We start from the raw sequence: 27188 nt of genomic DNA on the forward strand, positions 1-27188 counted from the left end.
AAGCGGTTGTAGTTAGAGGGGTTTTGTTGTGAATGTTTAAGAAGTTTGGGTGTGTTTTATTGGTGTTTTATTGGTGTTTTATTGGTGTTTTATTGGTGTTTTATGGTGTATCAACCGTTTTGGGTCATTTAATGCCAAATCATTTATTGAATTGAGTTAGTGTGTTTTTAAATTTTGGGCTGTGCAAATTTTTAATTATTATTTTTTTTTAACTTTTGGTTGAAGGTTTTATTAGTATTGTTAATAAAAGAGTTGTATTTTTTTAAATACTCGATAATCTAATGTGGAAATGAAATAATTATGAAATAATTCTTCGATTTCATTTTCTGTGTAATATTTACTTCTGATATCTCTGTATCTCCGGCATTTCGTTAGTACATATTTTATTGTCATTTGCTGGTCACAAAATGTGCATTTCAGCTTTTCTCAAGAGTGAGTGCGTTAGTTAAGTGTGTTCAATTCTAATTCTGTTCAGAACAATGTTCTTTCGTCCTTTTATTACTGTTTGTTTTCCTTTTTAATTGTAGGTTGGCGTTCGTGTAATTTATTTTGGATGCATGTATTCTATTATGGTTGCCACTTCTGTTGTATTCTTTTATTTTTCTACTGAAATCTTTCTATGGAATTTTGATGTTTATTTTATTCCTGTTTATAGATTTTTTGGTTAGTTTATCAACTTTTTCGTTGTCTGTTATACCAACATGACTTGGTATCCAAACTAGGAAAATCTCTTTTCCTTTTTCATTCCTTTTATTGTATTCGTTCATTATGCATGTTCTGTGAGGGTGTTCGAGTTCTTCTCTTTATAGCTAAGATGTATGACAGAGAATTAGTGTATATAATCAACCTTTCCTCTTTCTTGTTTTTTTAGTTCAAGTGCTAACCCTAACCCTAACCCTAACCCTAACCCTAACCTTAACCTGTAATCCCGCTGTGTATATTGATGCTTCGATGGGGTGTCTTATTTAGAGATGGTTTCGCCCATTTGTACACACTGCATCTGTTCCTTTTGTTTGTTTGTTTTTTACTTCATCCGTATATATTTCTTTATATTGCACATGCCTTATCCTAAGTTCGCTAAAGTGGCTTATATTTATTAAGTTGTCTGTATTATATTTCTTATTCTTTAGGAAGAGGTAAATTAGTGTTAGAGTTTTTCACTATCCATGGTAGTCTGTTACTTACTCTGTGTGTAACTATGCTATTAGTGTTTTGATTAATTTGAGTTATTATATCTTAGATACGGTGTCCAAAAGAGAGTATATTTTTGGGTTTGCTGGTGTAAAAGTTTGTATATTACAGGTTAAAGGTTTTCTCATGTGTTGGATTGTTTGGATAACTCTGTAGTTTTATTGCGTATTGTATTGCTAATTTCTGTCATATTAAATTTAGAGGAGGTTCCTTGTATAGGCTTTCCATTGGTAACGTTTGGTATGCTCGCAGATTAAGTTTTAATCCTTGGTTTTGTATAGTTGTTAATTTTTTTAGGTGGGTTTTACATGTTTTAGTGGCGACGAATATTGATTGAAGTTCAGTCGAGCACCTGTTATAAACATAACAATAGATCAGAGATAAACTCGCAACGTCTCTTCTGTGAAAAAGGGCTAATGGGACGATAGAAGAACATCGCCTACTTCAATGCAAGAAATGATGCTCTGTGATGTGGAAATGTAACATGTGCATATGAGCGTCCAGAAAGTATCAGCAGCAGCGGAGAATAACTGGCTTACGAAGAGATTAGAAGCAGCAAATAACCTAAAAGCGCGTATATGCAAATTAGAAAGTGTGCGCGAATGGAAAAAGGAGAAAACGCACCACGTGCTCGGGACAGAAAAAGGAGACGTCAAAGAAAATAGATGTCAAAGATCGAGGACGGGAATTGTCCGACTGTACCGAGAATGCGGTCGGAAAAAAGAGAAATGTGTGCCAGGTTAAAATGGACAGGTGGCAGCAAGAGCCTTTACAGGTTGTGCCGAAAGTAACGGTAATAAAAACATTTTGTAAAAAAGAAAAAAATATGTCACAGATGTTAATTATTTATTTCCCGTTTTCTATTTATGAATTACTAAAGTAAAGTTTTATTTTTTTTAATTATTAAAGTAAAGTGTAACGTTACAGAAACCGTACACAATATAGGATGTATTTAACACTTATACGGGGTGGGGATTTCGTCGCGAGTGAGATAACTTATTCAATGGTAGAATGATCCAACCATTTATCCAGCGACCTTCGCAATGGATTTCATGTAGGTCTTACATGCCAGATAAAGTGTTAAGATTAGTCCCACAAACTTGTCAAAGTAGGGTACTTTCTCAAGATAAGAACCATTTATTTCAATTAGAACTGAGTGGGATTAGTTGGTTATGAACTGAAATAAACTTGGTTATAATAACGGAAATATTTAGAAACAAAAAATTAATAAAATTGGTAAACAGAAATTATATATATGTGTGTGTGTATGTGTGTGTGTGTGTGTGTAGACAAATTAAATATAAAAAGATCGGAAAAAATTTGGAAAACAGCGTTTTTTAGCGTCGTGCCTCTTTCACTGATTCTAAGTACTTAATAGTCATTACTTTGAATAGTTTTTGCAAGACAATCGTTTTTTTTAACTTCCTAATTATCTTCTCGTGTCTGTGACTTCTTCGTCACTTTTTTCTTTTACGTGTTATATATTTCTACTTTTTCGTCATCGTTTTCGTCTCTTTCTTCTACTTATTATTAGTACTCGTCTTCTGCTTTTCTATTTTTCTCTTATCTTTCTTAGACTTATTTTTTCATCTTCTTCCTATAATATTCTTCGTAATAGTATAAGTGGCAGTAGCAGTAGTCGTAATATAGTCAGTTACTTTTTATAGTACTAGGAGGAGGAGGAGTAGGAGGAGAAGGAGAAGGAGGATTAGTAGTTATTAAAAGTATTTCTTGCCTTCATCAGTTCCTTATTTTTTATTATTACTAGTAATAATACTATCTGGAGTGGTTGCAGTATTCATTGTCTTCTCTTTCTTCTTCAGAATATTATTATGATTTTTTCTCAGAGGGCGCTTTCACGCAGGTCATCTCTCCTTGAATACCACCTGTGGTGTTCCCTAGAAGCTGAGTGACAAAAAGTCTCCCCATATTTCCTTTACTCTCCACCTCTTTATATAATATTGGCAAATGAATTTGCGTTACCGCAACAACCGCTTACCATTGATTTCTCGCTTGCAGCAGCCCTTGGTCTCCACTGAAATTAGAGTGGCAATAAGCCTCCCCAAGCTCCAAGTTCTCTTTGCATTTATACAGCGCTCATTCCTCGGTCTTTCCATCCTTCTCGACTATTTAACATCACTCTTTTGAAGGGGGCGGTGATGGGGCAATGGGAGGGGTGGGGGAGGGGATAGAAAACATATAGATATGCAGCTTCGATTTTCTTGGTTCCATGTAATGCTTCTTTGTGTTTTGCTTCTTCGGCAGTTTGTCTGGCCCGCGCATGTGGCTCATGTGTATTAATCTCTGCATTCGAGGTTCTTCTTAATATTTCAGCGTTTTCATTATTGTTATTCCTTGTAATTATTATTTTTATTTTTATTATTATTATTATTATTATTATTATTATTATTATTATTATTATTATTATTATTATTATTATTATTATTATTATTATTATTATTGGCTCACATGGAGCTTTCACACAAGTCATCAAAGATCTGATTGAAAAACCTGTGGTGTTCCCTGGAAGCCGAGTGACAACAAGTCCCCCCAGACGTCCAGCACTTTCCACCTCCTTCGATAGCATTTGCAATTAAATTTGCGTTCTCGCAACAGCCGCTCACTATTGATTTCTCGCTGGCAGCGGCTATTGGTCTATACTGGAATTTGAGTGGCACTAAGTCTCTCCAAGGTCCCAGTTCTCTTCGGGCTTGTCCAGCGGAGGTCTGGTCAGTGCTCTCTCCTCGGCCTTTCTCCTTGCCTTGACCCTTCTCGGCTATTTGGTATCACAATTATTATTATTATTATTATTATTATTATTATTATTATTATTATTATTATTATTGGGGGTTAGTATTAGTAGTTGTATTAATAAGATACTTCCTAGTCTTCTACTCATTATTATTAGTAGAAGTGTTCTTCATCGTTTTTCTTGGTACTTGTACAGTTTAATAAAAACATTAAAAAATGTAAATATCGAAAAAAGCTTATATTGTACGTATCCGTTTCGAACTGAAGATCTCCGAAAAAATATTTCACTTAATTTGATCGAGTAGTTTTTTTTTTATTTTACAGCGGAAAAAAACACGATTTTTTGAAACCGCGCGTTGAAGGCAGACATCTTGTTTTTTTTTATTTATCTTTGTTTGGAGTTTATGAACGCCACGGGGAGATAACTCCATGTAAAGCGCTGAAACTCCCTCCCCATATTTAATAACTAGCTTTTCTTCCTAGAAATCGAACCCTTTGCTCGGTATCATAACAAATTGTTTTTTCGCTGTAAAACAAAAACCACTTGATGAAATTAAGTGAAATTTTTTTAGAACTTCATTCCATAGCAGATGCGTACAATTTAAACGTTTTTCAATATTTCGATATTTAATTTTTTAATGTCTTCATTAAACTGTACGAGTAGCTTTTTCTTTTACATATTCTCGTTAGCAATATAGAAATAGTCATAATATTTCTCGTCTTATTATGGTAGTAGTGGTAGGAGTAATAATATTCATAGAAATCCTTATCGTCTTCTTCTTATTATTATTGTTTTCTCCTACCTCTCATTCTTTTTCTTCGTCTAATTCTTCTTCTTTACCTCTCATTCTTTTTCTTCGTCTAATTCTTCTTCTTTACTTTCCCGTTTTCTTCTTCTTCTTCCTTTTCTTTTAATACATTAGCATTAAGCCTTAAGTATCAAGATAGTGAAACAAAGAGTTATAATAATTAAATGAAAAAAGTCGAACAAAAATGGCCAACGAACGATACGACTAAAAACAGGAGTATTACTTTTAAATGACTATTTTTATCAGATTCATTTGAACGTGGCTGATAGAAGACACGATTGAAACAGACGAGCTGGGGCCAACGCTATTGGAAAAGGGTTTTATTTCGAGAATTCCAATCTAATCAAATGGAATATACAAAATGAGATCTATGTCGCTTTACTTCAAAATAGTTTCGTTAATTCTTTCTTTCTTTCTCTCTCTCTCTCTCTCTCTCTCTCTCTCTCTCTCTCTCTCTCTCTCTCTTGACACAACGCGGACGAGACGAATAGGTTGAGCTTTAGAATATTGTAATGGAAGATTGAATGGGTGGAGACAGTGGTTGGAGATTGAAGCGAGTGGAGTCTTTATAAAGCACATTGTTTGCAACAAGGCCAATCAAAAATTGTAATGTGGTAGAAGCCTTTTCTTCGGGCTGACTATTTGCGGAATATAACTTGCTTGTTCTTTTGCTGACAGATTTTTTCTTGTCCTTCATAGATTTATTTCAGGATTAACAATCAGAAGATAACGTATGTGTAGGAAACACACACACACACAAACACATATACATACACACTGCATGTGTGTGTCCATGAGTGTGCATTTGCTTGTATTCTTGTGAATATAAAACAACGCACGACCCTGAGTAATCGTGTTTGTACTAGACTTTTTAGTCCGTCATAAACGGGCGAAAGTTATAACCCGTTGATATAACAAGATTGATTTTTGCTAAATTAGTTGTTGAATATTGTTAAATTTGTGCGTACACCGGCATTAAATGCTAAACCCTATTAATCTCACATTATATCGAATAGATATTATAATACTTAATACGCTGCGCCTTATTATTAGAAAGGACCATACAAAATTTCAGCCAGATCGGTCCAGAAGTCTCTAAGAAAACTTCGAGAGTAGATATGGCATTGTAGTAACTAATATCACTTTATACTTATAAATACTTATCTGTGCATCGAACGGATACCATAATACGTTGTTTGGTCCCCACAAAATTTTAGCCATATTGGCGCAGTAGTTTTCAAAGAAAAGAGACAGACACAGAAACAAACAGACTGCGAGAAATATAATATAAAGTGTGTATGCTTTTACATAAGTTCAATAGTCGCCCTGTGATATCGTATTCACTTTCCATTCACGTAATCTCTTGAGAAAAATCGTCTGCGATAGAAGAAACCCGAATCCTAATTGGTTTATAAACAACTACTTCAAATAATATCCACCATTGAATTTACTTGAACCTTTGTCCTTTGAACATAGTTTAAATGATAAAAAACGTTTGTTTATTTTTACATGATATTAAAACGATTTTGAAAATACAATAGCATCTATCCGTGTCCAAATAGAAACGGCAGCAACGCGAACAGAAAAGTGAAAAATATTCACCAGAATTCTTGTAAATTGGTATCACAGAAGCAGTTTTTCAGCATTCACGAAAGCAAGATTCGTTGAGGCATTTGTTGTAAAGCTTGACGAGGACTGGAGCAACCTCAGCGGAGCATTTTTTTATTAGAACAGCCAAGATGAGATCGGGTGCACATTCTTTTAAGGTGCCTATGCTTTTTTATGATATCATGCAAGAATTTTAATGTTTGATGCTTTGACTTTGACTCTGAAATACAAGCCCTTGTACCCCTTCGACGTAAATACCCCCGACCAAGCCGACCATCAGCAAAATCCCACCCCTACACTATAGAGATCCCATGATGTAAGAAGGCCTTTTACTCTAATAGTTTATTTCCCAGAACTGCTAAACTCTGGAACCCTCTTCCGTGTTCATGTTTTCCCAACTGTACTGATATGCAGAAGCTCAAATGTAATGTGAACAGACATCTTGCTGCTCGACTTCCTACATCGTATAACTGCAACCACTATCCCCGATAGTAGCCCCCTATATCAACGTGGCACTGTGCCTTGTTTGGGGTGAAAATGGAATGAAAAAATATTGCTCTAATATAAATAATGGAAGTAGAAATAGAAGTTCGAGAGTCGAATTAGGCAAACGATACTTATGAAAATTAATTTTAACCAGTTACATGTCGAAATAGAAATGGGACAAACAAAGAGTATCGTGTGAGATTTTAAGAGGCTGGAACTGCCAAAAATCCGATGAGCTGGCCCGCAAAATAAACGGGAAAACTTCGTACGTTCACACACGTAAATGCTTATTTGCTTTGTTTGTTTGACCATTTGCGACATAATTACTACGTTACATTATATTTATTTTGGTCACCGTGACTAGGCCTTTTAACATAAAAGACTCCATGTGAAAAAAGAAAGAAAAATAAACGTTACAACAGAAAATACAGTCGCAAAGCGGGGCGAAAAAAAAAAAAGAAACGCAGTCGCAAATAGGGACTTTAAAAAATTCGACCGAGAGTGGAAAGTTTGGAATAAAAGCAAAGGATATTTACTGGTCGGTGAGTCACTTGTTCGGTTTTTTCTCGTTGTCTGCTCACTTTTGAATTTTTTCTGTTCCTGTCAGTCATATGTTATGGACGAATGTTCTAGTCTTACGTTCAGTTATGCATTAACATAAGTAATATTACTTCATACTCATTTTAACGTAGCAAATAACGTGTTGTGTTTGAAAAAGAAATTTGGAATAAACCATTTTAAGTGAAACATATTTTTATAAATTTATGTTATGTTTTTCTCCATAGTCACCACGTTTCTTAATGCAGTTTTGTCAGAAATTCAATAACGCATCCTGCTTTCGACACAAATCTATTACAGAAGTTGCTTTCTTAGAGTCTCACTGAGCAAATATCTGCAACAGAGAGATTATACTTTCAGGTTATGAATGTATGAATTGAGTCGTCATAACAATGCCATTTGCAATCCCGTTTAATAATTTCTGGGGAAATAAAAAAAATAGGAGGCATTACTTTTGAAACAGCCTTCGTTTTTTATCTCCACATTTTGACGTCATTTCTTTCTCCGCATTTATTTCCTTTCTTTTATTTCTTCTTCAGTTGGATACTCGGCGAATGAAGTAATCTATCAATGGCGCTATGGCTTGCAAGGTTCGGTCGAGATCGCTTCGCACATGACGCTCAACCAATTCGACCTCATCGGTTATCCGGCTAGCAATTTCACCAAACAGATCAAAGGAAGTGAGTAAGCATATTTACCGTTGGTGTGTCTAGAAATTATATGCAATTACTATTTTACCAGTAATTTAATATTATACTTTTATTATATGACAAAGATATGTTTTAATATACAACAAATATATAGTTAATATATGTAGAATATATATGACGTCACAAGATGTAACATGTCTTAGTATTCACTCTGTTATAACTATGGAAATACCTATCATACTTTTATTTCAGATAGAAATTAAATATTATTTATAATCATTGCATCTTTTAGTATCTAAATACGATTGCTATAATTATATATGTTTATGGGTGTTATAGTTATTTGTTAAGGCTTACAAAAATGCATCGATGAAAAGGACTTCAGAATAAAGTGTAAACATGTTATGCGCTGCATGTTTCGTTAGTGCATATGGATTTCACACATGAAGTTGGTAGATGAAGAGAGGAGAGCTGCAGAGAGCTGTAAATATCCCTCGCAAGATTCAGATAATCCAAGAGATATTCTCTTTGTTGAAAAAAGTAAGCACCTTATTTAATAGAAAATTTATTCTGGAACCGGTCTTTGTTGGATGTGCCCTAGATAAAATTCATAATAATAGAGACTTCTAGATAGTCTTACGTTAGTGCTGAAACAAACAACCTGTGAGTAAATGAACAGACGCCATCAACAAAGAGACAGAACAAGCCAATGATTAAAAGACCCAAGGAGAATAAAAAGAGACTCGATTATAGTCAGTCTCCGACCGCTCTGGAAGAAGACGAGAAATAATAAGTTAATAATAAGGGTCTACTTCACAAGATTTTCAGCTACGGTATAACGGGAAATGATTTCTCAATCATTAAATCATTTCTCTCCGATAGGCTCATAAGAGTAGTGGTAGATGGACAACAATCGGAGGCCTTCAATATAAATGCTGGAGTCCCTCAGGGGTCAATCCTGGGCCCAACTCTCTTCCTGATCTACATCAATGACCTCCCTAAACACATACTTAAATCATTCGTTGACATCTATGCTGATGACACGACCATCTACGGCAACACATCAAAGGCTGTAAATGACGAAGTTCTCTCGGATTCTCTCTCCTCTGATCTCGAGCGCGTGGTTCAGTGGGGGAAGATGTGGTTGGTTACCTTTAATGCATCCAAAACCAAACTCCTATCCTTACAACGCTCTGATCCCCAGCTTGCATCAATTGTGATGGATGGCTCTCGTCTGGGTGAGGCCCCGTGTTTTGACAAGCTTCTGAGTTTGACCTTTACTCCTGATCTGAAATGGAACACGTACATCAAGTCTGTTGCCAAGGTCGCTGGAAAGATGGTGGGATCCTTCTACCGCTCCAGAAGATATCTCACTACGGATGCAATTCTCTATCTATATAAAAGCCAAGTACGGCCAAGGATGGAATACTGTTGCCATATCTGGGCAGGAGCTGCCAAAAACAGCCTATCATGCCTTGACAGAGTACAAAATAGACTTCGTGGTTTAGTAGGGGATGCCCTTTTCTCTACCCTGCAACCCCTCTCCCACAGAAGAGACGTTGCGAGCCTATCCTTGTTTTATCGTTATTTTCATGGCAGGTGCTCGTCTGAACTCCAATCCCTGGTCCCCCCTCGCCAATCTTTCACGAAAAACACCCGTCTAGCTGAATCCACTGTGAAAAATTTCCCCCACTCTATATCTGTGCCTAAATCAAAACACGGATTTCATGAACAAAGCTTTCTTAGAACTGCACGCCTGTGGAACTCTGTTCCGTCTGCCTGCTTCCCTCTGGACTACAACTTGGATGTCTTCAAGTCTAATGTTAACAAATTCCTAATGAACCGCCCCCCTAATTAAACACTTCATCAAATCTCCTCACTAACGTAATGTACTTGCAATAACCCTTATCCCTGAGTGGCTTCCGGGCCTTGATAAGTGGTGATCACTGTGTAAAAAAAAAAAAAAAAAAGTTAAACGTTTAAGGAGCAGTTGGTTTTCCAGAGAGCTGCCATGCGGTTAGCATTTGATGGTCCAAGACAACAGAGGATAGGTTTTGTCAATTTGGACTGGTATTTTTCACTTAGACGAGATAGAAAGGGTAGCATCTCATTTCTGCAAGTTGTCATTCATAAGTGAGCCGAGTGACACTTATCCAAAACAATAAACATTCTTATTTTTAGAAATTGTACTTGTATTGTTCTGCTTGGGATGCGAATTATTTGGTGTATCGCTGGATGGTTCGACAGACGGCTTTGGCTCGGCACAACGAAGGGACCAATCACGGCCAATGAATGCACGTGGTGTATTGCAATAAAAGTGGGTATCTAAAATTCTGGAAAACAAAACTCTTCCTTAAAACAGTAAGAGCATAAAATAAAAAGGATGATTATGAAAATAAACAAACAAAAAGTATTTATTTGCGGATTGATATTCTCATCTTCGTATTTGTTGTTTCGCTGTATATAATACCATTCGATAAGGACTCGACAATAGAAAAACAGATAAGTGTGATAACTTGGATGTATAAGACCAAAGAAAAATCCAATCTTGATCGATTTTCGAAACCCGTGACGCAGTTAATAGAGGCGTTGAATCTCTACGGTTCCAGGTGAGCATTGTCTGAACATAATAATAATTTTAACCCTACCCAAAGCAGGCGAGAGGTTTAGTTGGTTAAAACGTGGTGAGACAACAACAACTATGGAAGGCAGTAATTGCTGGGGATACAGTCAAAAGAATCAGCATTCCTATTCCATCGCGGTTAATCACCTGAAGAAGGTATGCGGATGTGTTGGCCGAAATGTGATGAAACAATAACAACTATGAAGATGAGGATAACACTTCATAAATAAATACACAAATTACTCATTTCAAGGAGTTCAGTAAAAAAGATATATAAAACAAAAAAGGCAATTTATGTCTGGCAGTGTTCTTAGATATTTTTTGTACAGAAATTTATCCGATAAGTATCGAAAATCGAAACAATTTGATCTTAAAAATAGTCTATTACTCTTATAGATAAAAATATTTTTACAGGGGAATATTTTACGTTACACCGACCAAAGGAAATAATAAAATCTCAGCAAATGATATCCATTTTCATCTGGTGATATAGCTCAGTGGCAGGGTGTTCGACTACAGATTAATGATCGCTTGTTCACGCCCAGGTGTTTTAGGTTAATTTTCTTCTTACGATTGAGTTTACTATATGATAAAAAGAAGAACCATTTAAAATCGCCGCAAATCATTTCTTTGGTGAAATCATTTCTTTGGTGTTTTAAAACTAAAAATTAATATAAGTGACGTTTAAAACTAAACATTAATATAAGTGACGTTTCATTAATTATAAGTGACATTTCTTTGGTGTTTTAAAACTAAACATTAATTATAAGTGACGTTTCAGAGCATTCATCGTCAAGCCCAAATTTCAGTTGAGGTGATATTGTAAACAAATACAGACGGAATTTAATGAACGAAATTATCATCATTATAGTTTTAATTTTTAAATTTGTTTATTTTATTTATATATTTACTTTTTGTTTTTGTTTGTTTTTTGCGAATTAGTCCACCGGGTTAATTATTCTTCGTAATGCATTTACTTATAAAAGTGAAAGTGTCTGTCTGTCTGTCTGTCTGTCTGTATTTTCCTCCTTTGCGGTACGGCTTCGAGCCTGCCTTCCTGCTACAACTTTTTTTTTTGCTCAACGTAAACCCCCAAACACCCGGGCAACACTGAGCACCCATGCTAGTATACCTTAAAAAGTGAAAGTGTCTGTCTGTCTGTCTGTGTCTGTCTGTGTACATTTCCCTACACAATAACTCTGTCAATTGTTAATCTACAGACTCAAAATTTGATATACAGGGTATGAAGATTAAGGAAAATCTTTGTAATCCGTTTATGGTTATTAAGGGGTCAAAGTTTAACGATTTGACTTTTGAGAACTCTACCAAACTTCTCCGCCAATTTTGTGTGTAAACACTTGAAATTTTAGATATAGGTTTCTTGGACAGAGATCTAAATTAATAACTTGATTTAGCCAAAAACAATAAACGTTAAGGTATCATAATAGGGGTCAAAGTTAAATACAATTTCACCTCTGCGGTCTCTACCAAATTACTCAGACAATTTCTGATCTAAACATTTGAAATTTGACATAAATGGTATTCAGAGATAGGGCAAGCTTTTTAATCGGTTTGGGTCAAAAATTTTTAGTTATCAATATATAAATGTATGTATGTATGTATGTATGTATGTATGTATGTATGTTTGCATGTTTGCCCAAAACTTTCGGCAGAGGCGACGGATTTTTACAAGATCAGAATCATCTTGAAGTTTTACCCTTCAGACAAAAAATATTGAAAAATCTAAAATCATTAATATCTTCACCTTCAATTGGGCACTTTTCTATAGGGAGGTCGCTTTTTCCGCTGATATTTTCGAAAGTAATCCTCCCCTTTTGATTATCTAGCCTTAATTTTATCCTACGTCACTTCTGGTTTGGCATTCGTCGTAACAGCAAAGACGTCATGTTTTTTCCCGTTCTTTTCCTACGTTCCGGTACGGGTTCGAGCCTGCCTTCCTACTACAACGTTTTTTTTTTTTTTGCTCAACAGACACATCCAAACACCCGGGCAACGCCGGGCACACATGCTAGTATACCTGAAAAAGTGAAAGTGCCTGTATGTCTGTCTGTCTGTCTGTGTGCATTTCCCTACACAATAACTCTGTCAATTGTTAATCTACAGACTCAAAATTTAGTATACAGGGTACTGAAATTTGGGAAAATTTTTGTAATCTGTTTTCGGCCAGAAATTTGGTTGTTAATGGGTCAAAGTTCAGCGATTTGACTTTTGAGAACTCTACCAAACTCTTCCGCCAATTTTAGATATAAACAATTGATATTTTAGATATAGGTCCCTCCGATATGGATCTTAATCAATAACTTGATTTAGCCTAAAACAATAAATGTTAAAGGGTCATAAAATGGGTCAAAGTTTTAAAAAATTGACCTCTGTTGTCTCTACCAAATTACTCAGACTATTTCTGGTCTAAATATTTGAAATTTTACATAAAATTATTCAGAGATAGGAGAAGCTTTTTAATCTGTTTGGGTGGAAAATTGGAGCTACAAATATATAAATCTATGTATGTATGTTTTCATGTCTGCTTAAAACTTTTGCCAGAGTGGACGGATTTTCACAAGATCAGTATCGTTTTGAAGCTCGACCCTTTGGACGAAAAATTGGCTTAAAACATAAATATCTTCACTGGGCACTTTTCTAAAAGGACGGGTCGCTATTTTCGCCGATATTTTCGAAAGTTATCCCCTCTTTTCGATTGTCTAGCCTTAATTAAAACCTGCGTCACTTCTGGTTTGGGGGTTGTCGTAACAGCAAAAACGTCACGTTTTTGCACGTTCTTTTTCTCCTTCGCGGTAAAGGTTCGAGCCTGCCTTCCTACTACCACTTTTTATATTTTTTGCTCAACACATACCTCCAAACACCCGGGCAACGCCAGGCACCCATGCTAGTATATATATATATATATATATATATATATATATATATATATATAGGTGGGTTTTAAGTATATATAATAATCTGTAGTAATGAATACTTATTTATAGCGATGAGTAGTAAAATTATAAATCTAAAAAAATAGATTTAAAAATTCTAATACTTTTACTAGAATTTTCAGCAAGGACCGGTAGCATAACGGATAAATTATTAGATAAAACTTCGTTTTAACTGGAGGTTGAATGTTCACTTCTCCGTGTGGGTGACACTAAGAATACAAAAATGTACATATATTGCTTAAGAGTTCTACCTGGTCATGGCTGACGAAACGAGAGTATGATACCTTTGTGTATTGCATAAAGGGTCCCGTTCAGAATTCCGTGCAGATTCCCGATTCGGCAAGAGGCACCTGAAGAAGATATGGCGGAAAATAGGTCAAAAACGTCGTGAAAGTAACACAGGATTGTATGAATAACCCACATAATACATATTTCATTTTTTTAGTTTAGAAATAATTTATGTGATTCAATGTTTCATGTAAGTTAAAGCATAGTATTTGTTTTTTTTTTTATTATTGATTAAAATTAAAGTATAACAGCAGATTTCATTATACGTGTCTCTGCTTTTGTTCCGGCCAATTTAAGGAAGCTGGCGTTTTTTGTTTTTTTTTTCATTCAGTAGCACTCCACTGTTTATCGAAAACAATCAGATAAAGTGTTAAAAAAAATAATATTTGACTTCTACTCTCAAGTTAATAATGTCTATACTATATTTATCTTATGCTGTGTATACGTTTTTCTGCTTTACTTGTTCTTGTAAACTACTGGGCCGATCTAGTTGAATTTTTTATGAGCATTTGTTCTGATATGTTGCAGCGAGGTAAGTATTATGGTTTTACTTAAATGCCCAGTTGCAGATTAATAGGATTAGTCACCAATATGTTACATTTACTTTATAAATCTTCTTGAAAACTACTGGGCGATTTGGCTGAAATTTTGTATAGCCATTTATCATCATAGGTACAGCGAACTAAGTATTATAGTATCCATTTAATGCACGGTTAGGAATTAATTGAGATTAACATTTTATGAAAACTAAGCACAAATTTAACCATATTAAACCATCTATTAGGCATAAATCAATCATTATGAGTAAACGGGATTTAACTTTTGGCTGTTTTAAACGGCCTACAGAATCTAGTCTAATAATACTGATAAAGATGTTAGTTTAATTTTTATCTGCAACATTTTTATTGTAAATATTTCTTCGCTAAAAATTGCCAAGTTAAAAAATCTTCTCATAAAGTGTATTAAAACTTTACTTCTGTGAATATAACACTGTATTAGGCATTCTGAAATATAAAGAAGAATACTTACATTGCGAATGACGAAACATTCAGTTATATTATTCCAGTTTTAAAAATAAAATATAATAAAAATGTATTCCTTTCTCCTAACATATCACTAGCTTCTAATCGTATCCCAACCCTTCTCTCTTCTGAAACCTCTATATCCGCTTCGGTCTATCTCAATATATCTACTCACCACTCCCACTATTCGTAATATTCGGTATCGCTTCTGTGTTAAATTTATCGGAAATGAAAAAAAAACTGTTTGTTTTCAACTAAATGTGACAAATCAACGTCTACGCAGTAAAAAAAAGTTTCGCGTCTAAAGAGCAGCTGCAAAAGTAACTGAATTAATCCACTGTTACTTTTTAAAATGTTTTATGATGACGATTTTTCACATTTACATTTTGAATGCAATGTGCAAATCTGTTTATGTTCAACCGACTGTTTGTCGACATTGAACTGTTACATATTTTCACCAAATATTAAAGAATAATAGATTTTGCTGGCTATTGTTTTCATTTTGAGTGTTATTTTTGCAACAATTCGCTTGATTCGGGTTTATCTTGTTGAACTTGGGAACTTTTCTCTCGAACTTAATAATCTTTTCTCTTCAACTCGGGAATCATTATGTCGAAGTCGTGAACATGCACGGACTTTTGAGTGGAACACATTATTTAATTAATTAATTTTGTTCCGTAAGTCAGTAGTGATGGCTGTTAAAACGAGAAAATGCTACTTCTGTGGTTTAAAAGAGAAATTCCACCCGAAATCGTGCGTATTTACGACTTTGATAGAAAGATCATGAGAGTTCGACAGAAAAATTCCCGAATTCGGCTAGATACATCGAAGAAGGTCGTAGGTTACATCAATCGAAACGTTGTGAAAAAATAACATTAAAGATGAGAACAGTAGTCTGAAGTATCCAAATAGTACGAAGAATTAGTCTTCGTCTAAAAACTCAAAAACGTAAAAACAGAAATATTCTTTTCATCAGACTTTCACATTTCGTACAATTCTATTGTGTAGACTATCGTTTCCCTTTTTCATTTTCATGGGCAGCCTGTCTTTAGGCCCGTTCATCTGTTTCGTTGATGTTTGATATATTTTCATCGCTATTGAATAGAATTGAATTAAATAGACACATCTTAATTCCGTTCTTGTTTTTTTAGCTCCGCATACAATTTTGGCCGTGAAGTTCTTTCTCCGTCGTCATACCGGCTTTTTCCTCATTCAAGTCTACATTCCTTGCATCCTCTTAGTTGTTCTTTCCTGGGTTTCATTTTGGATAAACAGAGAAGCCACGTCGGACCGCATTGCATTGGGTAAGTAACCACTTCCGTATCCGTCTTCTGTTTTCTATCGTCATATCGTTTGCTTAGTTATATTGTGGCGTGGTCCCTGGCTATCGTTCTTAGAATCTTTTCGTACGGTCGGATAGTGGGTATACTCCAAACCTATTTTCTAGGGAATTTCTAAATCCACACTGGATTAGTACATTCGCGTATATGTCTTCATTAAAAACGTTAACCATGTAAAATTACAGGCGTTATTGATAATATAAATCTTAACATTTTGCGTATCTATCGACGTTTTCTAAAAAAAATGTGTTGTTAAAAAATAAATGAATATGAAAACGATGAGAATAACTGGTTTTAACCTTTTGCAGCGTTCATTCTTTGTCTTAATGTGCAAGTAAATGAAGGTATGCACATCTCGTCATGAATTACTATTAAATGAAAATGATTCTTTTACCAAACAACGCATATGTGAGCATGTTGTTACCCGGAAGGGCCACTAAGAAAAACACGGACAGGGATATGATTTAGAAAGGTAATTTCTATTAAACAAACCAGAATGTACAGAGAGCAAAAATCTTAGCACGTAATGCCAAGATGGCGTATACGAAATTTGGTAACCCTCGATATATTTAACCACTTCGAAAGAGTGCATTTCTTGTGCATACGTGAGTCCGTACAACAGAATAGTAATTTGTTATCTTTAAATTAACGTCCAACGAACACAAAAAAGAAGAAAAGAAACAAATTGAATATTGAATAATTTGAGCAGTCCTCTGCTCTTTATCAAAATATATTAAATGGAATAAAGCTATCTGTTGTTCATTCCTTCTCTTAACGCGCAAGTCTGTTACTTGAAGTCTCTCTAAATGCATCGCTAGTTTGCCACGAATTAAAAAGACGTGATCAGGATTGTGAAAACAAAGTTTCCAGCCACGGTTATGGTCTTTGGTGTGGTTTCAAGTGAGGTCCACATCATGCCACCTCACATTTTAGAAGTCGGCTTGAAAGTCAACACCAAAGTGTACCTGGATGTGTTAGAGAGTGTGATGATCCCCTGGTGCTATCAGGTGGCTGCTGGCAGACCCTGTGTATGACAGCAAAACTCTACGCTGGCCCACATGTCCAAAGAGACCGAGGCTTGATTTCAGAAGTTTGACTTCAGAAGCTTGACTACAAGTTTGTACCTTTGTTTAACTGGCCCGCCCTCCTCCACCGACCTGAACTCGCTGGACAGCTTCGTTTGGTCATACGTCGAGAGCAGCACACATATGATCTCCCACAATACCAAAGTCAGCCTGATCGTCGCCATCCAACGAGTATTCACCGAGATTCAAGCAAAAACCTAACAGCCAGCTGTGGTTGTTTCCAGAATGTGCTGCTACCATTGTGCACATAAATCACTATTTCCATAGCTTTCAACGTAATAGATGTACTGTCACTAAAACCACATTCAGATTTGCTAGCAACCACTTTAATAAGTGATAAGTAATAAAGAAAGTTGTATGCTCGATCCATCAATTCCAAAGTAGCTGACCAGTGGGTTGGTTCCGATCAATTTCAGCAAATAATAACAGTGTCCTGAATAGAAGTCTTAGCTTTATCCCAACCGTAACCAATGGACCTGAGGTAATCTCGTCAGCATCGAACAAAGCAAAACTCTTTACGAAAAACTTTGCAGCGAATTCTAACCTATGCAATAAGACCCCCCCGTATTTCCTCATGTGTCTGAAAACACGCTATGTGACATACAAATATTTGTGCGTGATGTTGGCAAGCTAATTAAAACCTCTATTCCAGTAAAGCAACTGGCTCTGACCATTTCTATGTTTTTTAAATCAATTTTCACCCCAAACAAGGCACATTGCCACTTTGAAGTAGAGGCTACTATCGGGGACATAAGTTGCAGGGGAATTTTGAAATGAGAGAAATTACAAGATGTTTATTCACATTACATTTGACCTTCTGCATGTCAGTACAGTTGGGAAAGCAGAATCGCGGAAGGTAGTTCCAAAACCTAGCAGTTCTTGGGAAGAGACTATGTGAGTAGAAGGTTTTCTTAAACGTATGGATCTCTACTGTGAAAGGGGGGATTTAGCAACTTGTTGGCTTTGTCGGGGGTATTCACGTCGAGGGGGTACAAGTGTTTGTAGTTTGTCAGAGTATTCACCATTAAAGTACTTGTAGCACAGGTAGAGGGATAAAACATTTCGTCGGTGGGATAGAGGCTGAAGCCGAGATGACAGTTCAGGACCTATCAGGCTGGCGACTCTCTTTTTAACCCTTCCAGGAGTGAGAGACAAGTAGCAGATAAACCAGCCTAAATGTGAAAGCAATATTCCATACATGGGCGAATGGTGGCCTTATTAAGGTACAGAACACTTTCAGGCGTAAGTAGTTTTTTTTGGCACTGCTTCGTTGCAGCAGTCTTGGCAATACTCTACATGTATCTATTCCAGTTTATGTTCCCTGTAAACGTTAGGCTGAAGAGTTTAAAGGAAGCACTTTCGGGTAATGTGTTCTTGGCCATTGCTATTGGTGGTAGAGAAGCTTTTTGTAATTATTAAAGGAAACAAGCTCAGTCTTGGCAGCAATGAATGTGAACATCCATTTTTGTCCCCATTTCACTACAGATTGGAGGTCATCCTCTAGTGTTTCTGCCATTTCCTTAGATATGTGTTCATTTGTTTTCCTGTCGTGCCTGTTATAGAGAGTGGTGTCGTCAGCAAATATACCCAGCTCAGAAACAATTTTATCAGAGTGGTCAGTTATGAATATCAGCAATAATAAAGGTCCAAGGATAGGCCCTTGAGGCACTCCCGCATTTATATCATATTGTTTAGATATACAACCTTCGAGGACAACCTGGATTTTTCTCTTACTTAAGAAGGATTTAATTACATTGTGTATTCTTCCAGTGATACCATATGATCTCATTTTCCTTAGAAAACCATCGTGTCATATCCTGTCAACAGCCTTTAATATATCGAGGGCTACCACTCTACACCCCCCTGTTTTGTATATACGCTGAGTGCCGAAAAATCTTCAACCAGAACTAGCTCCCATATTACAAAGCTGTTTAAGCGTTGTCTTACCAACACCCTGAAAAAACTCATCAGTTTGTCCCGCATTAAAAACTTCAGGTGATCACTCCTCCCTCTCTCTCTCTCTCTTTCTCTCTCTCTCTCTCTCAATACAAACCAATCAGTTTCCTTTGCGGCATGGGTAATTTGCTGAAATATGTGTTAAATAGAGAAGTAGTCAACCACCTCAGTAAAAATAACATCCTCAGTGACATGCAATATGGTTTCTGTTCTGCTAGATCTACAGCATATGTGCTAACAGTCATATCTCAGAGGATTAGCGAATCTCTCAAGACTTCCTTTTCAGAGCAATTGCCCTTGACATATCAAAGGCATTTGATGAGGTATGGCATAGAGCTCTACTCCACAAAATCTCCAGCTACGGTATAGCTGGAAATGTTTTTTTCAATTATTTAATCATTTCTTTCTGATAGGTTGATAAGAGTAGTGGTTGATGGGAAAAATTAGAAGCTCACAGTATATATACTGGAGTTCCTCAGGGGTCCATCTTGAGGCCAAATTTTCTCTTGATCTATATCAATGATCTCTTAAATCACATACAAAAATCATTCGTAGACATTTATGCTGACGACACTACCATCTATGGCAATACTTCAATGACTATAAACGATCAAGTTATCTGTGATTCTCTCTCTTCTGATCTTGATCACGTGATGCAATAGGGAAGGGGTTGGCTGCTTACTTTTAATGCATCTAAAATCAAGTTTATATTTTTACATCATTAACGCTCTGATCCTCGTCTGGCATCAATTGAAATGAATGGTTTTCGTCTTAGAGAGGCTCCATGTTTTGAAATGCTTCTAGTTCTGACCTTTACTCCTGTTCTTAGATGGAACATGTACATTAAATCCATTGCCACGGCTGCTAGAAAAATGGTAGGATCGTTTACCACCCCAGCAGATATCTTACTGCTGGTGCAATTCTCTGTATATGAGCTAATTACGCCCAAGGATGGAGTACTGCTGTCATGTCTGGACAGGAGTTGCTAGAATCAGCTTATTCTGTCTCGACAGTTCAAAATAGACTTCGTAGTCTAGTGGGGAATGTTCTTTTCTCTTCCCTGAAACCTCTGTCCCACAGAAAAAAGTTGCGAGCCTGTCTCTGCTTTATTGTTATTTTCATGGCCCCCTTCGTCAAACTTTCACGAAAAACACTCGTCTAGTTGAAACCGCTATAAATAATTTGTCCCACTCTTTAACTATGCTTAAATCTAAACGTAGATTCCATAAACAAATCGCCTTTCTTAGAACTGCACGCCTGTGGAACTCTGTCCAGTTTTCCTGCTTTCCAACTGACTACAATATGGTCGTCTTCAAGTCCAACATTAACAAGTTTTTGGTGACCCACCCCCTTAAGTAATCCCATTTACCAAACTGCAACTACTAACGTACACTCATTAATCCTTATCCTCAAGTGGCTTCCGGACTTTGATAAGTAGTGACTCTTTTGTAAACTAACCCTAGGGTCCACTTTCACAAACACACTTATCAGGTGTTTATGGGTGGTATATCAAACGATACAAAAAAGCGAATTAAATTGCCACGCAAGAGCAAGTACTCAGAGATCAGAAAAAAAACTAGCGAGAGAAAAGCCTAATGGGAATTCATGTGAAATATACATACAATAATATGAAATATATGTACAATAATATGAAATATATATACAATAATATGAAATATATATACAATAAAATGAAATATATGTACAATAATATGAAATATATGTACAATAATATGAAATATATGTACAATAATATGAAATATATGTACGATAATATGAAATATATGTACAATAATATGAAATATATATACAATAATATGAAATATATGTACAAAAATATGAAATAATTGTACAATAATATGAAATATATATACAATAATATGAAATATATATACAATAAAATGAAATATATGTACAATAATATGAAATATATGTAAATAATATGAAATAAATGTACAATTTAGATGGAAGGGTATGATAACGATTAAAATATATCTTTGACGGGGCTTTGATTTTGCAGTCAGTCTCAATTATTTTACACAAACTATAACTTTGCCGACAGAAAGAATTTTTAAAATAATTAGACATGCTCGGAGATATATTTTAATCGCTATTATACCCCCTCCATCTCAATTGTTTTATATTATTGTATATATATTTCACACGAATTCGCCTTACATTCGTACTTCTTTCTTTCTTTTTATACTCGCATATCTTCGAGAGACAGTTTAATTCATTTTTTTTTAATCTTTTATCCTATCAAGGATTAACTCTCGATGAGTTTATTTGGTGAAAGGGTCTTCTAGAGTTATATATATATTTGGTGAAAGGGTCTTCTAGAGTTATATATATATATATATATATATATATATATATATATTATTTCTGTGGTACCAGTTATCAAGAATTCTGGCGAAAGAACTGACCCATTAAGTTATCGCCACATTAGCTTTCTCCCGCTTTTCGCCAAAATATTTGAGTACTTAATTAATCTAGCTCTCGTTCATCACCGTACAGCTGCTAAACTCCTGACCAACAATCAATATGGATTTAGACAAGCCCGTTTCCACAGCAGATATCCTAACTGTAATCTCTGAAGTATATACCGTTCACTGAACAAAACAGGGGAAGTAGAGTGGTAGTCCTCGATATATCTAAGGCTTTGACAGGGTATAGCACGATGGTCTTGTAAGGAACATTAGATCATATGGTATCACTGGAAGAATACATAATGAAATTAAATCTTTCTTAAGTAAGAGAAAAATCCAAGTTGTCCTCGGCGGTTGTACATCTAAACAATACGATATAAATGCGGGAGAACCTCAGGGGTATATCTTTGGACCTTTATTCTTGCTGATATTCATAAATAACTTCCCTGATGAAATTGTTTTTGAGATGTGTATATTTGCTGACGACACCACTCTCTATAACAGGCACGACAGGAAAAAAAATGAATACATATTCAACAAGATTGCAGAAACACGAGAGGATGACCTCCAATCTGAAGTGGAATGGAGACAAAAATGGATGTTCACATTCATTGCTGCCAATTCATTTTCTTTCAATAATCACAAAAAATCTTCTCTACCATCAATAGCAATGATCAAGAACACATTACCCGAAAGTACTTCCTTAAAATTCTTCGGCCTAACGTTTACAGGGAACATGAACTGGAATAGATACATTGAGAGCATTGCCAATCCTGCTGCGAAGAAGGTTGACACTCTCTACCGTGCTAGGAAACCATATACGCCAGAAAGTATCCTGTACTACTATAAGCCACCATTCGCCCAATGTATGGAGTACTGTTGTCACATTTGGGGTAGTGCCTCTGCTACTTGTCTCTCACTCCTGGACAGGGTTAAAAAGAGAATTGCTAACCTGATAAATCTTGAATTGTCATCTAGGCTTCAACTTCTGTCCCACCGACGAAATGTTGAATCTCTCTGCCTGTTCTACAAGTACTTTAATGGTGAATACTCTGACAAACTACAAACACTTGTACCCCCTCGACGTGAATACCCCCGACAAACCTGAAAAGCAGCTAAATCTCACCCCTTCACTGTAGAGATCCCTAGGTGTAAGAAAGCCTTCTATTCCAATAGTTTCTTCCCCAGAACTGCTAAACTTTGGAACTATCTTCCGGGATTCTGCTTTCCCAACTGTACTGACATGCAGAAGGTCAAATGTAATGTGAACAGACATTTTGCTACTCATCTCATTTCAATATGCCCTACAAGTTATGTCCCCGATAGTAGCCTCATCTTCAAAGTGGCAATGTGCCTTGTTTGGGGTAAAATTGAAAAAAAGAATTAAACTATTGGATTGTGGGGAGTTGAGTAATGTATATATTTTATTTATTTGCAGATTATTATCTTTATCTACGTAGTTTTTGCATCACGACGTTTCCGCCAACTATTCTTTTGGCCTTCGTCGGGTTGTTTACCGCGAGGAGATAGGAATGCTGAAACTTCAGCTGTATCTTCACTAATTACTGCCTTCCATAGTTGTTGTCGTCTCACCACGGTTCGGCCAACTAATCCTCAAAAACGTTCTAATAAGACAATGACTATGGAAGACAGTACTTACTTAAGATACTGTGGAAGATTCACCGCGCCTGTTCCGTCGCGATTAACCACCTGAAAAAGTCTAGAGGAATAGTTGAAGCAACAACTACGCATATGAATAAAACACACACACACACACACACACTCATATATATATATATATATATATATATATATATATATATATATATATATATAAAAAGCTGAATGTATGTGTGTGTGCGTGTCTGGTCACGAATAGGCTCATATATGGTTGATTATTTAAAAAAAACTGATTGCATATAATGATAGAAGATGTATCGAGGATCAGGAATGGATATATTTGATCTGGCAGAACGGTGGTTCATAAACATTGTGGGGTTTGCGTTCGCGCCTGACCCCCAAAGTATGGAAATAAAAAATGAAAAAAAAACGTTTTCAAGGGTTTTTGATATAGATGTACATAAGAATACTTTGTTAAGTATGTTTTAACTTAAATAGGGATACTATAATAAAATTGTGGGATCTGCGTTCCCGCCTGTACTCCATAGAAATATGACACAAACTTTAACAAAGACTTTTCATATCTATTTGCTTAAGTATACTTTGATAATTATGTTTCAGTTTGAAGAAATGTGGTATAAAATTATTGGGTGTTCGTTCGCGCCTGACCTCCATAGAATGTAAATATGTCACAAAGTTTAACAAGGTTTTTTAAAAGGAGTGAGGGTCCACAATAACATCTTAACTTTAATCTTAATTCACGTTAGCTTTTATTTATTTTTTTAGTTGAATCATATTGTGTCGAATAAATTCACTTCATAAATTCAGCTCATAAATTCACGTTCTTATTAAAGTGAAAGGCAAAAAAAAAGTCGGATCTTTAGACAATTCTCGACACAAATTTTGCATAAGTTTTTTTTTCTTCTTCACTTGCACGTGGCACTCTTTCGAAAATAGATAAATAATAAAAAATAAGAACGTTACTTGTTATCGTGTGTAAAGGAGGGAAAAAACTGCTCACGTGATTACGTGTCTTTTTAAAAACATTTACATAACCTTTTTGTTTTTATTTATATATCTGTTTAAGGTTTTTTGTCAGTGTACTAGAAGGAATTCAGTTGATTACAACCCTTTCTGCATATTCTTTACATTACAATAGTATAACCTTGAATCCGACGGCGCAATACTAAACCGTTCAATACCGTAAAACTGAAGCGAAGCTGTTCTGCTTGAAAAGGGCGCCATTTTCTTCTTATTCATATTTATATCGATTCTTTTCTTTTAAAAATCTAAAGTAATTACGTGTTTACTTTTTTAATATCCCATTTTGCTGTTTCGGATTATTTTACTAAAGTAGGTAAAGCTTCATTATTTTTCAAAACTGTGTTTGTTTCTTTGTTTTTCGATATTTCATCGATATTATTTAGTAAGAGTGTTTAGCAGAAAAGCCAACAAACGACTACCCGAAAAAATAAATATACAAGAAATAAATGTTACCATAGTCAATAAAAGTTCAGTTCATGTGTTTTTATTTTTGTTTTGAAATAGTTTTATATGCTCTTTACTTTAAATGATTTCAGCGAACTGAAATTAAAACGAAATTTGAGGCGATAACTACTAAATTGGGGTTATTGCAGACAAGTTCTTGCATTTGAACTGCATATTGAACCCTTATTTGAATAGTTTTAGGCTTTAAGTGTTGAACAAGCTGCACTTTCTAAGGAAAGAGTTTTAAACTATACAGAATATTGTGTAGTGAGCTTCGACATATCTTAAGTTGTATGGAACATCGTCGAATGAATGTTTGAGGATGCTGCTCCACGCTCTCTCGTACCTTTTTCCTTATTTTCATTTGTGATGACGTTTCGTGTCCTGCCAGGTCGCGGAAGATCGAATACCCCTCCTTGGTCTTCAAAGCGACGTACAATGTTTCGAATTGTGTTGTGACTTTGCTATATCTTACATGAAAATACCGTCGATAATTTGTTGCATGAGAAGCTCCTTGATCACTTACAATAAAACCATATTTTAAATTCCAAATTCTTTTATTACACAAAATCCTTATTATTTCAAAAGAGATTGAAAACGAAATAAATCTAATGAAAAGAGTGTGCATAGAAAATAGAAAGAATGAAAGAAAGATAATTTTGATCAAAGGAAATACAAGAAATACAGGCTGAGGTGTTGAAGTCAAAAAGGTGGCTACCTTACTAATAACCTTGCGGGTTGAACTTTCTTATATAAAATGTTATCAACTTTCTTTCCCGTTTTATAATCTTATAGTTAGATGTTTATCCATGCAGAATGTGTGAATTTTGGAATCGATTTGAATTAATAGTTCAAATATGGCTAACCTCAAACAAAGTGCAAAGAAAGGTATGCAAACTTGCATATTTAACACAATTAAACTTGCCGAAAGTGATCAACGGCCGCCATCTTTGAAATCCAACTTAACAATATTAAAATGCTGAGACATAAAATTCCTGACATTTTCTGATAATTTTGTCCATTATACCTGACAATTACTGACAAAAATAAACTGACATTTTTCCTGACAAACAAACTTTATAAAATTAGGAATAAAAATATTTTGCATGAAAAACTACAGAGTGGCCACCCTAAGCAAGCTTGACATTTTCTTGGTGTTTTAAATTGAAATAGTTAGAAGCTATATGCTTAATAATAAAATTATCATCAGGTTTTAGCTGATTATTTCCTTTCCATTTCCTGAATTTTTAAGTAAACGCGGAAGCTGTGGAAATTCGTAGCTGCTCTTGTCCGTGGCAATAATTTGGCCTCAACATACTTTAAGCTTTATGTAACCTTTCCCTTAAAAGGCCTCAGTCGGTGATGATTGATGTTTTTTCCATCATTACTGTTGTACATTATAGCCTTCTCCACAGCTTCAATAACCTTTGCTGCACTGCTATCCTTGTCAAACACTTCTGCCAGTTTGAGGAAGTTTCTATTGTTCATCACCTTTCGAAGAGACGCTGTCTTCCCAATCCCATGAACATTGGATGTAGGATCACAACCCATATTGGATGAAAAGAATGTTGAAACAGATGACATCTCCCAAAGATTTTCTCTTCTCTTTGATGTTCCAGACTTTCCCACATTTTGAAGGCTTTTGTGACAGTGTGAAGAAGATGTTCTAACCAGCATCTCAATTGGCATGATAGCATAGAAAGACCACTACTTCAGTTTCATCTCCTATCTAAATGTTTTTTCCTGTTTGTGCCAGTTTCAAAATATATACGTCAGCGTCTCCAGATGCATGGACTACTTAAAACCTGCTTCATCCAATCTCTTCTCAACAAGTTAATGAAAAATTGTATGACTTTTCTGAATTTTTGAGATGAATAATACAATTGTTTGTTTTGTTGGTTAGCAAAGAAACATCCTTTTTTAAATTTGAACACCATTAAAGGGGTCAGTGACACATGAACACCAACAGAGCCCCGCTGCTTGGCGTCAGTTAGTTGTATCTTTAATGGATGAACCACTTTCATACCCATCAAAGATAATGCAAGCTTTCCCTATCTACTCGTGACATATCGACGGCATTGGACACAGATCTCATCAAATGTATGACTTTTTTGCTATGGAAGGCATTGAAGTAGTGCTCCATCACCTAAGAAGTACTGTGGATCTAAAAACGTTCGACCTAATTGCACAGGGAAAGACTGTTCTGATATTGCGTCTGCCAAAGCCGGTTTTTTTTTTTTTTGGCTTCTTGCGGTAGTCCGAAATAATCACAAAGTTCATATTGGAAATGTTCTTGCTGCTGATAATTTGAGGGTTAACTGGTAGATAGC

General features: G+C 35.5%; 1 protein-coding gene across 1 annotated transcript in view; it reads left to right on the forward strand.

Annotated features, from left to right (window-relative positions):
• LOC145296659 (gamma-aminobutyric acid receptor alpha-like) overlaps positions 1 to 27188 on the forward strand; it is a 774217-nt gene that overhangs the window by 718594 nt on the left and 28435 nt on the right. The window contains exons 9-10 of the mRNA XM_080142597.1: positions 7943 to 8083; positions 16092 to 16244. Of these exons, the coding sequence (XP_079998723.1) occupies positions 7943 to 8083; positions 16092 to 16244 (294 nt within the window). The remainder of the gene's footprint in view (positions 1 to 7942; positions 8084 to 16091; positions 16245 to 27188) is intronic.

This window comes from Euprymna scolopes, chromosome 17 (genome assembly GCF_053919585.1).
Source record: "Euprymna scolopes isolate OS-2025 chromosome 17, ASM5391958v1, whole genome shotgun sequence".
Classification (NCBI taxonomy): domain Eukaryota; kingdom Metazoa; phylum Mollusca; class Cephalopoda; order Sepiida; family Sepiolidae; genus Euprymna; species Euprymna scolopes.